General features: G+C 37.6%; 1 protein-coding gene across 3 annotated transcripts in view; it reads right to left on the bottom strand.

Annotated features, from left to right (window-relative positions):
- The window catches only part of nf1a (neurofibromin 1a), a 172,839-nt gene that overhangs the window by 66,256 nt on the left and 92,657 nt on the right, over positions 1–13,926 (bottom strand). For all 3 annotated transcript variants that reach the window (XM_057839706.1, XM_057839707.1, XM_057839705.1), the window contains 4 exons: positions 13,632–13,729; positions 8,164–8,310; positions 5,419–5,568; positions 180–290 (listed from right to left, as the gene is read on the bottom strand). In XM_057839706.1, coding sequence (XP_057695689.1) covers positions 180–290; positions 5,419–5,568; positions 8,164–8,310; positions 13,632–13,729 — 506 coding nt within the window. The remainder of the gene's footprint in view (positions 1–179; positions 291–5,418; positions 5,569–8,163; positions 8,311–13,631; positions 13,730–13,926) is intronic.

A 13,926-nucleotide genomic window follows, 5' to 3' on the forward strand; every position in this document is an offset into this window, starting at 1 on the left:
AAAGTACAACAAGTTTATGTTGAATAAATTGATTTAGCTTGCAGTGGATATCTGCCTTGTTTCCCTGCTTTCTTGCGATTGGGTTCAACAACTTTTAAAACTCAAAGACGGGGGAAAAAATCTGATATGGCAGAAGAAATTTATTCAATTTCCAAGGAAAACTGTTGGTAAGGTTTTACCTGCGAGCAACATAGTAGAACACTGGATTGCCATTCTTTGAAGTCCCTGCCTGGTAGAAGATGTTGAGGGTCTTCAGTGCTTTGAATTCTTCCTTTTCATTTACCTGGTGTCTGTAAGACAAAACAAACCTCTAAGTCACCACTGTCAAATAAGAATTTGTAAAGCAGCATTTTACAGTATAATGGAAGGGGTTTTAGATTTGAGGAACCGACTGGTCTGAGCTCTAGAAAAGTGCTTAGTGTTTATCTGATCAACTTCTGTCTTCATTAGTTTGTTTTCGAAAACGAGCTTTAAAAAAAAAACATTGTCAAAATTTTGAAACTAGTCCTACATGTTTTCTAACGTTTAGCAGATGGTTGGGAGCCATCCATCCGCCTGCCTTAGATCTTTGCTGCAATCCGATTATGACATTTCCTGTGTCAAAATTCAAAGAAATGAGCAGTATGCGAAACCAACTAAAAGCAACCACTGGAAATATACACAATTGGTATACTCTATTTACGGCACCATCTCATCTTTGTACAAAAGTACAAAAATCTGATAGTGGAAGAAAAACACCAGTTTTCAAAGAAACAAATTTTAAAAATGCAAAAATTGTACATGGTGTATACCTGTGGTCTCATAACAGTGCATGAGTGCGCACCAGAGTGGGACACTCACGCTCTTGGGACGGTAGCTAATACTGTTCATAGACTTCATATTGTATTGACACATTCGCCATTCACTGTGTCACGCTTTCCCAGAAGGCACTCCGCTTTATTGATTAGCAGTCGGTCACATGCAGCGATCTAACGCTGGATTTAGGTTGAAAAAGTACGAAAGCTGTACCGCATACAAACAGGAAGGATTGTCTCAGGAGTGATTTGTTCGAGGATTCAAGGTAATTATTAGATTTTTTTTGTACCATGCATGCATCTTGAAACGTTGTGAGAAAAATCAATGGGACAAATTAGCCGCTACAGCACTGGCATTGTACTTCGCAATATTTACGTAAAATAACTGCTAACTGCCTGTTTTATGCTTTTAACCAAGAATCGAGACTGTTTTACGTCCATATCTATAAAGAATTAAGGGATTTGAGCATTTATTCACAGTAATTTTCAACGCAAAAAGCTCTTTGTTGTACTAAGGGGGCCGCCACAGTGACAAAGCCTAGCAACATATTTGACATATCTATGTAAAATAAATGTTAACTTCCCGTTTTTTTTTTTTTTTTTTTTTTTAATAATTTGCTTTTAACCAAGAACCAAGACTGTTTTACGTCCATATCTGTAAAGAATTCAGGGAATTAAGCATTTATTCACAAGAATATTCAACGCAAAAAGCTCTTTGCTGTACTAAGGGGGCCGCCACAGTGACTTAACTAGCAGCACAATCGACATATTTACATAAAATAAATGCTATCCCACGTGGGTTTTTTTTTGTTTTTGTTTTTGCTTTTAACCAAGAATCGAGACTGTTTTACATCCATATTTATAAAAATTCAGGGATTTAAGCTTTTATTCACAAGAATTTTCAACGGAAAAAGCTCTTTGTTTACATATGATGGCCACTAATTTGCTTACTTGACTAGCATCATTGTTTTGCAATATTTAAGTAAAATAAATGCTAACTGCACGTTTCTTTTGCTTTTAACCAAGAATCTCATCTGTTTTATGGCCAAATCTATAAAGAATTCAGGTATTTAAGCTTTATTCACAAGAATTTGCTACGCAAAAAGCTCTTTGTTGAACGAAGGGGGCCGCCACAATGACTTAACCGCAGCACATTTGACATATTTATGTAAAAGAAATGCTAATTGCCCGTTTTTTTGTTGTTGTTGCTTTTAACCAAGAATCGAGACTGTTTTGAGAATTTGGGGATTTACGCATTTATTCACAAGAATTTTCAACGGAAAAAGCTCTTTGTTCACATATGGCGGCCGCTAATTTGCTTACTGACTAGCATCATAGCTCGCAATATTTACATAAAATAAATGCTAACTGCATGTTTTTATTGCTTTTAACCAAGAATCGAGACTGTTTTACGTCCATATCTATAAAGAATTCATGAATTTAAGCTTTATTCACAAGAATTTTCAACGGAAAAAGCTCTTTGTGTTTCCACTCGGTCAGCTTTGAAGGAGATAGGCCTCCTATGAATCGGCCCCGCGCTGTCATTTTTGTATATTTTGCCAGTCATAATTGAAAGATTTTGGTGTATTTCTTGGCTCATCTGAAGCTGCAATAGGTTATAGGGTAATAATAACATTTCATATAGATTAGTGGTCTCCAACCCGGTCCTCAAAGGCCCACTGTGGGTGCAGGATTTCATTCCAAGCAGACAAATGACAACACTTTTTCACCAACCTGGTGTTTTACAAGTGTAATCAGTGGATTGCAGTCAGGTGCAGCTTGTTTTAGCAGAAACCTAATTGGTTCAACTATCTGTGCTGGATCGGCAGGAACAAAAACCATGACCCACAGCGGGCCTTTGAGGACCGGGTTGGAGCCCGCTGATATAGATGACGTTGTGCTGAGAAAAATATACCAAGCAAGATCCCTAAGACATGTTAAATATTTTTATATGGCTCAGTGGTACCTCATGCATTTTTATTTTTGTACAATGAATCGCGTTTTACATGTAAATGGCCTAATTCGTTCCAAGCTCCACTGAAACACCATACTAAATGTGCAGTCATGTCCTCCGATTGCCTGTGTTTACGTGTATTTTTTTGTCGCCTCCTAGTGGCGCTTAACTATAACTAGTTTGTTAGGTTCCAGCTCATTTTACAGGCGTTTTGACATGACTACTCGAGCTCATAGCAAACACGGAGTGCTAAAAGACAGGTTAACTTAGGCAGCCATTGCAGTTCTTGTGCCTTGAAAAAGCATCGCTTGTAAGTTATAGTCTTCTTTTGTTTCATATAAATGTGCATTGTGGTGTGTCTATTTCGTTTGTTTACATTTAAGGTCAAACGTTGTTACATTATTGTATTGATGCGAGTGGAACAATGTATTACACACACCCCAACCTTTTTTGCACCACGTACCGGTATGATGTGGGTCCGTTTGTCACGCAATGGCAAAAATTGCATTAAATATTAGGGGTGTAACGGTACATAAAAATCTCGGTTCGCTACGTACCTCGGTTTTGAGGTCACGGTTCAGTTCATTTTCGGTACATTAAGAAAACAAAATGCAAAATATAAATGTGCTAGTTGTTTATTACACACCTTTCAACAATAGGAACATTAGCCTATACAAAGCTAGAATTCTGCTCAAAAAGTAGCGGGTATTTAAAGATAATCCAACAACAATTTGCTTTTCAGACCCCTCGTATTGGTCAGCTTTCTTTCTGAAAGAAAGAAGAAAAAAGAAGACCTGTGCTAAAGAGAAAAGCAATCCCAATGACATAGATTTTAACATGTATTTTGCAAATGAAATGCCTCAATGAATCATTTTTTTCCCTTATGAACGGTTTTCAAAAGCTTTATTGGTGGATTTTCTCAAGTTAAAGCGCCACACAGAAATTAATAAATTTAATTGTGTAAGCAGGGTCTGTGTATTATTCTTATTATTTAATTACAGGTGTTTTAGCTCATTTCAATTTATTTTATTTAAATGAGCTATTACTTATTTTATTGTGTGTTTATATTTTACAAATGTGATGTAGTATTCATTTATATTGTATATTTTATGTTGTATAACTTTAGTTCCTATGTGAATATTAGTTCCTACTTGTTTTGTTGTGGTAGGAGGGTTTTGTATTGAACACGGGGCTGTGTTGGTTATTGTTATAGCAGAGAAGACAGCAGTAAATCAACAAAGACAAGTCAACTGTGCCCCGATCTACCACTCCAGAGATCTGATGAACTAAAAAAGTGGGTTACGATTGCATATTAGTTTGAAAATCGACCGGATCCACCGTATTTTTACACGAGTGACTTCCGGTCTGCCCGATCCTAGCTACCGGTAGTAGTATTGGCGCAGGAGGGTCGCGTCTCGTGTAAAAGAATAAACTCTGCCGTTCTTTTTGCGTGCGTCGTGTTGAGCCGCTTCTGGGACGCGTCTAACACGCGGCCGGACTGCGACTGGTGTGCATTGGCTAATTGACTTTAACGCCTGCGTTTCATTGTGTTCTTGCGATGGCCACGTTGTCGTGCCATTGAAATTTCTGGGTTATACTGTCCTTCCGTGTTGGTCCTCATTATAGTAGAGAAGACTGAGTAAATATAATCTACACAAAGAAACTGTAACCCGGTCGACTCACAGCCTCGAAAAGCAAGGGTTACATTACGTCAGAAACTCGTTCGGTACGCCTCCATTCCGAACCAAACACCACGTACCGAAACAGTTCAATACAAATACATGTACCGTTACATCCTTATTAAATATAAAATAACACGACAGGGCAAAAAACTAACCTTAAGTGCAGGGACAATGTAACTCACCAGACGCTGACTCAACCTCATTTAACAACAGTCTCTCCTAAAACTTGACGGAAAATATCGTTGGTCGCAAGCATAATGAGCTCTTCTACAATCATTTCTTGGCTTTAGCAATACGGTTCGCCACGAGGTATGATGCTCTCAGTGCATTTGCTTTTGTTGCCTCGTTTGCTAGCGTTTAGCCACATATTATACAGAACGGATTTGGTTGTAGGCTCATCTTCTGGCTCAGCAGGTGGCCTTTTCATAAAAAACTGTCCAAAGACATCTCTGCCCACAGCACATAGCAGCTAACCTTACTGTTTACACTGACTGACGCTGGGCTGCTAAAGGTGTGCAAACACCCCAGTAATGGCGTTCAACCACGAGAGGGCAACATGCACAAATCTGTATTCTGATTAGTCAAGAGGCACAGACTAGATTGAGGTCGTTAACAAATTATTTATTATTTCTCTTCTTATTATCGCTATATCTTGAGGTACCACAGTAAATAGAAACAAAATAAAGTTTGTTAGACAAAAAAACTGCCAAAAACGACTCCAGAAAGGGTTAAAAAGCATTTAGAAAATAGCAGCGACATCTGACCGATTTTGGCACCAAACATAATAAACACCATTAGCCTCATGTACAAAGCATGTTTCGCCAGCACACAGTACGAAAGAGGGTAGTAAATTTGTTTTTCTTTAATGTGTTCATTCGTTTATTCTGAAGAGATTGCAGAATTTTCACATTTTATCTTTTATCTGCCTCCAGACATTATACACATTTGCTCAGTACTTGAGGATTCTTTTCAAAAGGTTGAATCTTACCTGGTCATGAAGTCTTCAAATTTGGAGCTTGTCATCATATTGTGGCTGGACCAGTGATTGTCAGCCACAGGCTTGTGTTCAGGCGGCCCCAAATATGCCAGCAAGGTTGCCATTTTGTCAAAAGGACGCCTGCCCACTGCCTTGTGGTCTCTAGGGAGATTGATTAGGATTGTTTAGATTAGCCAACAGTCACTGTTTCAAAAAAAAAAAAAAAAAAATATATATATATAAATACTGCACATCACTCTCTCTTAAGACTCTTACTTTCTCAATTAGATGATATAATGTGTCTGTCAGATCCTTATTTTTTCCCCATTCATCCGGAAGAACATTTGAGAAGTTAATGAGTGCATTAACTTCAACATTTCTGTTTTAAGGTGGCCATACACGACAAGATTATATGAGAATTGAAATCTGGTAGCATTACAGACTACAAGATATTGCTGTCACAACACTAAGATTCTTACTTTTGCACACTTCCTTGTTATAGCACCTTAAAACTGATACCACAACGGCCCAGACATTCCTCTCAGTTCCAACTTCATCCAGCTCTTCCAGAGGGATCCAGAGAGATTCAAAGGCAAGCCTGAAAAGTCTCCCCACCGTGTCCTGAGTTGACTCAGAGGCCTCCTCCCAATGGGATTTGCCAGGGACACTTCATGACCAAGCCAACTAATCTGGCTCCTCTGGATGCAGAGAAACAGTGGCTCTACTCCGAGCAATCCCAGATGACTGAGAAACTCTGTTGACTACTGGGACCATCCTTGCCTTTGGTTTTCCATGTTTTCATGTTCTGCTAGAGGGTAAGGGGGTTTCTATCGAGATAGCTAGGAGGATCTCTAAGGGAGAGCCTGGACACTCTGCAGAATAAAGAGAATGGTATCTTTTCTCGTATTTACTGTTCAACTGTTTGTATTCCTCTAACACACCCAATATAAAATAAATAGCATTTATATAATGGTTTAAGAAAAAACAAGCAGAATATATTTGATATTATGAACAGTGGCCCTTGGAATGATTAGCACTTGCAGCGCCAAGGCAACGTGCAGATAAAGACGCATTCTGAAGTTCTGACCACGGAAACTCAACACGTGCGTCATAAAGCTGACTGAGCAAGATTGACACTGATTACCAGGTGATAGGCAAGATATCTACAAGCCCACGTCTGCAACATCAAATCCCACAATCAGCTCTTCAGGACAGTCCAGAACAAATGGCGGGACGTCCTGTTCCAACACAAGGAACACCGGAGAACACCCGATATCCAACTGATAACACGACTGATAAGACTCCAAGCGCCCCACCGCGGTAGCCCCAGTAACGGTGACTCAGCAACTGTGATGCACGAACTAAACAGCCCAAAGTGCGATAGAAGATTATCCTAAACAACGGCCAAACACACCCTTCTTCCGGATCAAGGCCCACCTCACCGGAGCCTTTAAAAGACTGAATGCTTAACTAATGGTTGTAATTTTTCTTGGGAACCTTTTGTTGACTTGTAATTTGGTGCCTCCTCGCCTAGGTCTGTTGCTGTTTTGCCTTGCCGTTTGATCACTGTCGACCCGAATAAATTGTCAACTTGTGTTTCAAAGCCATTTTCCAGCTTTCAAAATGGATTCAGTACAAGTGGTTAAGACTAAGGTGAACGCGCAGAGTTTGCCCTTTTGGCCAGGGTTCCGCTGGCCCGGGTTGTTGGCGCTGCACCAGCGCGGGTCTGGCAATTCAGCTGCCGTGATTTGGGCAATCTGGCTAAAAGGTCAGATTCCTTCAAGAGAAAAGTCATTTTAGGCTGGGTTCTGATCAGCTCTGACTTGGCACGCCAGATTGTTCCATATATCTGCTCCGGATGTATTTACTGGGCAAGAACCGATTAAGACCAGTTTTCGAGGAGAAACCTTAAAAAAACATACGGCTGCTGATTGAACGATGGTTCTTCTCATCACACTTGCAAAAACATCGTTTCCCATCGAAAACGCTTTTAAGGATGTTCTTTGCTCCTCTTTTAATCCTACATATTCCGCGCTGGAGTGTTTCTGTGGGCCATAACGTCTGTTGTACTAGTCATCAAGTCATTTTTGGGCAGTATATCAATGTATAGTAGCTCTTTCATTGAACACCAGATGGCAGCACTGTCGCATCGTAACTAAAGTTTTCTGAGTTGACTGAAAAAAATCCAGTCGAAGTTCACGTCAATGGAGCCATCTTGCGTCTGCGAAATGTTATATCCTCTCTCTTCTGGAATAATCCATTTTGATCACCATTATATTGGAAATATGGAATCACAACAACAAAGCAGGGGTAGGAAAAAGGTGTGGAACATCAGGAGAAGACCACCCAGTCCATAGGAGGCGAGTACAAGCAGTAAATTATGCAGAGTCTGATGAATAGTCTCTAGAAAGAGGGGACATGGATTCGAAGAGGAAGGAAAAGGAGTTGATAAACAATGGCATTGATCCCCTCAAAGAAGGTATTAAAATGAAAAAAAATATAGCCATTTATCAACATTCATTAAATAGTCTGATTTGAATAGCTGGATTCTTGTGTAGTGTAAGGCCATTTTTTAGTTCACCCCAAAGGTGTTTGATGGTTCAGGTTTAGCATGTTGGCTGTATATGTTTTTGCAATGAAGCACAGTTATACTGGAACAAAATAATTCATTTCATTAACTAATTCGATAAATTTTTCAATGGACCTACAATAATCAACTCCTGATTTATTAATCAATTCATCAAAAAATGTGCTGACCTGTTGCTGGAGAGGTACTGGCCAATCCTCTCCTGGTTGTTCCATAATAGTCGGTGGAGGGCAAGCACATTACCATCACTGATAAAAGACAGACTGTGGTTCACAGAGTCACTCGGTGGAGAGTCGGATGCTATGTCCAAGAAAAAACTGGCAACCAAGAATGAAGACACAAATTAGACTGAAAAGTGTTTTTTTCCACTTACAGAGATAAAAATCTTAATCAAATAAATCAGTGACGTTTCTGCAATAGAACAGGTGTGGCAATACCACCAGACCAAGATATGGTGCTGCTTTTGTTCTCCAACATAATGTTGCATAACGCAGACTTTGCAATTTTGTTGATTAACAAATCTTTTAAGTCAATACAGTTTCAGAGTAAAATGATCCACCTCTATTGCAGTAAAGGGACTCGAAGAAGAAATCACACCTAGTATGGATAAGAAAATAATATCTTAAAATCTTAAAATCTTTTGATACTATAAATCATAAAATAACAATGAAAAAATAGAGAGGTATGGCATAAGAGTAGGGATGGGAATTGATAGGATTTTTACGATTCCGATTCCATTATCGATATTGCTTAACGATTCGATTCTTTATCGATTCTCTTACCGATTCTAATTTGGGGAAAAAGAAGAACAAACGTTTTGATTGGCATTGAGTTTGTTTAATCAGAAGTCACAACCTTAAAAACTCACAACAAGGTCAAAAGAGGCCCAAAGCCTCAATATTAACTAGAGGTGTGCAAAATTTCCGATTCTTAAGATTATTCACGATTCGGCCGTGGAAGATTCGAGAATGATTCACAAACATCCAAATTCCGATTATTGAAATATGCCAAGTAAAGCAGAAGTACGACACACTCAGCGCGCCGCGCGGTCTTCAGTACGCAATTAGGGACGGAGCGAGAGTAGCTAAACATCATGCTTCTCATTACCCGGCCCCTCGGGTAACGCCAATGCTCAACTCACGGCTCTAGCTCAACTCATGCCACGAGATTAAAAAAAAAAAAAAAAAACATACCTGACTGCTGCCGAAAAGCTGCTACAAGCCACATTATGTTACGGTAGATATCATTTATATAGGACTAGATGCATTATAGCTTTGGTATCGTTACAAGCACATCTACAAAAAACTAGATGCGGGCTTTAGTAACGGCCGCCATCTTAAAGCAGTACACTTCCCTGCAAGGCTGTTGTTGCGAACCTTCCAAGCGAACCTAATTAACTTTTTATCTAAAATACTCCTAAATCGGTAAAATATTGACTTGAATCTATCTTTAAAATAGTTTAAAAACTTTTACATGTTGAAAGTAGACAAAAGAGAAATTATGGAATAACAGGAGCAATTTTAACAACTTTAACGGTTGATTCACAACATTAAATTAATTGAAAGTATTTTAAAGCTGCTGATATAGAATGGGGACTGGAGTTTTTTTATTTACTGTTATTTTTGTATATTTGTTTACTGCTATATGTTAACTTGATACTGAAATAGTAGTTTGGTTTAGCCTGAGAGGATTTTTGAACAATTTTGGAACTAATGTACAAAACAAATAAAAAAATTAAAAAAAAAAAATTAAAAAAAAAAAAAAAAAAAAAAAGGAGTGGGGTGCATCAATAATCGTTTTATAATCGAATCGGAGCCTCTGAATCGTAATCGTAATCGAATCGTTACGTGCCCAAAGATTCCCAGCTCTAATATTAACTGTGGCAATAAGTGGCAAATGCACAAGAATGTAACATTTTACTGAAACATTTTTGTAACAGAAATAAAAAATATTGGTATATATTGGCATATAGGTCGTTGGTCTGCCGTTAGCAATATGTGTTAAACTTGCAGGGGTCCCCAAACTTTTTCCAATGAGGGCCGCATAACTTTTCCCTTCTCTGATGAGGGGGCGGGGTCAGTTTGTAACAGAAAAAGTGTGATGATTGCAGGAGTGCCTAAATGTAAAAAATTATTGTTTTTCAGAATGCCACAATCAAATAACCCTTTCTGGATATTTCACGGAACAAAAGTAAATAAAATAAAAATAATAATATAATAATAATTAATAAAAATAACACTATTAATCAAATAGATAATAACCAAATAACCCTCTCTGAGTTCTTCACAGAAAAAGGCCAGAAAATAATTAACACTATTGAGAAAAAAAAAAAAAAAAAAAATTCAAAATGCTCTCTGGTATTGTTCAGGGGGCCGGACCGTATTCGGCCCGCGGGCCGTAGTTTGGGGCCCCCTGTTAAAGTAGTATTTACCAGTATATTGAAATGCATGCCTTTTAGTTTTTATGGTGCTTTCAAGCTCAAGTGGGGGCGCCCTTGCGCTTCCTCACGCGAAGAAGAACACGCTCACGTGATGAAGAAGAAATGCCGCCTCCAAGCAAGTGAGCGAGTTAGTGAGAGAGGGAAGCACTGCTGCGACCCTACGTTCTTTGTTAATGCTTGTAAAATATCTACAGAGACAACGCCTGTATGTATCATCTTTTGTGTTGTCTTTGTGTGTTTCCACTCACGATCGGACACTTAAATCCAGTTGTGTAGTGGTTTGAACGATGTGCTAATGCTAGCGAACGCATGCTAACTGCTTTGTTATTACTGAATTAGCCGCTAATCATCGCTGATTTACGTTGATGCAAACCTGTTTGTTATTGGGGACGGAATTGATTTGTTTCATTTCTATTTTTAGTTTCACTCTTCAAGTGATGGTTGAATAAAGTCAGCAAATTATACCAACGTCTTCTGTATCGTCATTTCGGAGTTTAGCTACCTGTATAGCTGTCTCTGTGAGGACAGTGCAGTCTATTCCCTCCCGATGCAGTTATCTCCACCTTCCCTCCAGATGCAGTTATCTCCACCTTGCAATGATTGTAAGTCGTTTTGTTGTAATTTTTCCTCGTGAAGTGAAGACACACTTTCGAGCGTTTGAACCTACGTGCTGTCATTGTTATGTTTACAGCTGCAATGCTCGTGCTAAACCATCGTAACCTTTCATTTTCACCCTCTTTCCTGGTGAAGTGTAGCCAAACTTTGGAGCGGGTGGGTCTTGGCGCCATGCTAGTTTGATGTGTTTGGACAACAAGACAGTCACGACGCAATATGCGTCTTCAGGACTCGTTACAGGGATCGTTAAGGCTTTTTCATTGTGATGTCGAGGCCTCGAAACACTAAAACCGGTTCCGAATTGGAATCGGATTTCGATTCCCATCCCTACATAAGAGGTTTGGCGTATCAATGGATACAAAGTTTACAAGATAATAGAGGTCAATACGTGCAATTACCAATTTAAAACCAAACCAAATGAGAACACATGGGCCCCCAAAGGGTCTGTGTTTGGTCAAATACTGTGTTTGTAATAGTACAAAAAATTATATTTTCTGATGAAAAACTCGTTCTGGAGGAAATCTCACACAGTTTATGACTATTGTGGAAAAATAAATGTATTTAAAAAGAAAACTGACACAAACAAACAATCTTTGAATCTAGACCATCGAAGTTTATCATAATTGTCACTGGACAAACTAAACACCAATTCAAAAGCATGGTCCACTCAATTGAAATTCAAAGAGTTGATGAAATAAAATGTATTGGTGTTCTAATTGATGCAAATCTATGCTGAAAATCTTACATAGATTTTTTTTAAATTATATATGTATAATATAAAAAACCGATAGGTATCTTTTATGAAATCTAAGACCTTCTGAATAAGAAATCTATTAGTATATACACATTATAGTGTTCATTTTACCTGCCATAGTTATCTCACTGTGTGCTAAGAGTTATTAATAGTAACAATTTTACTGAATCACCACTTTATTATTGGTCAAACTAAACACAACTTCCACCACGCAGTCAAATTCAAAGCAGTACAAATTAGAATAAAAAACAAAGCATGAAATAAACAACTTTACCGCCTTATTCAAAAGTTGTTTAAAATCACCCACCTTTAAAATGCAAGTTAAGGGGCACAAGTGGCTTTTAAAAATCCAAGTTATGAACTAATATAAATCAAATGTGTGTTTCCATGAAAGGTATTTATTTACATAACAATTATTATTAATTACATAAAAATTCTGACTCACTCACTGTGCTAGGGTTTAGTCGTAAGTTAGTATGTTTAAAAATATAGTTACAAAAAATGTGTGTATGTCTGCGTTAAATGATATACATCAAACTGTTATTATACTATAATAGTTTGTCTGCATATGCCTTTTATTTTATCTACAGTATATACAGGTAAGTGTATATTAGTATACTAGTTAACACTTGTGAAGATTTTAAGAGGAATATGTTTTGATTTTTTCTTTAATTAGTAAATATTACAAAGGAATATGACGGCCAACGAAAGAAAAAAACAGGACTACGGGATTAAAATCTTACTATTAGTATGAGAATAAAGTCATAATATTAAACACAGCTAAAGTAGCCGAATTAGTTGCTACATTCTTTACGTAACGCTTTGCCGCCTTTGTTAAAATCAACAATTTGAGAGCATTTCGTGAGGCTGTGTTTCAGAATCGGCTTCACAAATAAGGAAATCCTTAATCCTTTGGCTCATCTACATCAAATCACAATCAAGGATATATATTAATACTTTGTCATAGCTCCCAATTAAACTAATTCACATAATACAGTGTACGTAAAGTAATAGTGAACTGGAACAATAATGAGTACCTCGTGAGGCTATATTTCAGAATATGTTTCTGAAATAAGGAAATCTTTTATCTTTTGACTCATCTACATCAAATTATAATGAATAGAAGGATTTATCCTAATACTATGTCGTAGCTCCTGCTAAATTAAGCTAACATTCGTTAAGTACATAGCAGCTAATTCAGCTACACTAGCTATATGTAATTGTACGACTTTATTCTCGGACAAATAATATGACTTGTTTTCTCGTACGTAATTATACGACTTTATTCTCACACAAATAGTTTGAGACTTTTTCTCTCATACTAATAGTACGACATTTTTCGTCATAGTATTAGTGCTACTTTTTCACTCATACTAATAGTACGACTTTAATCTAGTAGTCCTATTTTTTTTCTTTTTCTTGCTCGAATACTCCGTCGTAGAATATAAATAACCTACTAGTCTTTACATAGTATGAGTAATATGTGGTAGGACGAGATAAGTTCTCCTTTCCATTTCCTTTGAACATGTCAACTGCACTGAACTATGACATCAGTTGATGATCCTTTGTTTTTCTTTGAATTTTTATATCTTGTAATGTGTTTATGTTTAATCAATCAAACATTTATGAATTTAAAAAATATATATTTCAGATAACAATCACATACATGCATTGTGTTCCAAACTTGTAATAAACAAGTTTAGTTTTTACATATAAAAATGACTCGGCTGACAATTTGACACTTTTTGACATTTATACATTTAGCAATTTTGGACAGAGGGTGGAACCAAAGTTGATTACTTGGTCACTGCTTTTAATGTGCGTCTTACCTTCGGGCTGAATCAAAGTTGGTCTTCACAAAATCGTTGAAAGGCCTCATGTGCTCTTCTTTTGTAAACAAAACATGGTTGGCAATGCTCTGCAAAATCTAGAGGAAAAGACAAGATTGACAATTATAACAACCATTAAATGTTGCCCTCCAGTATTGTAAAGCCTTGATGCATCTTATAAGCACCTCCCTAGTTAAACTTGTGTGGTCTGATAATGAAAAACATTCGCCCCTTACTGCTAGGTGGTATATATTTAGATTAGGATTCAGTTTAATGTGAGTCTTTACATAATCAG

The sequence above is a fragment of the Corythoichthys intestinalis genome, chromosome 6, assembly GCF_030265065.1.
Source record: "Corythoichthys intestinalis isolate RoL2023-P3 chromosome 6, ASM3026506v1, whole genome shotgun sequence".
In the NCBI taxonomy this organism is placed as follows: domain Eukaryota; kingdom Metazoa; phylum Chordata; class Actinopteri; order Syngnathiformes; family Syngnathidae; genus Corythoichthys; species Corythoichthys intestinalis.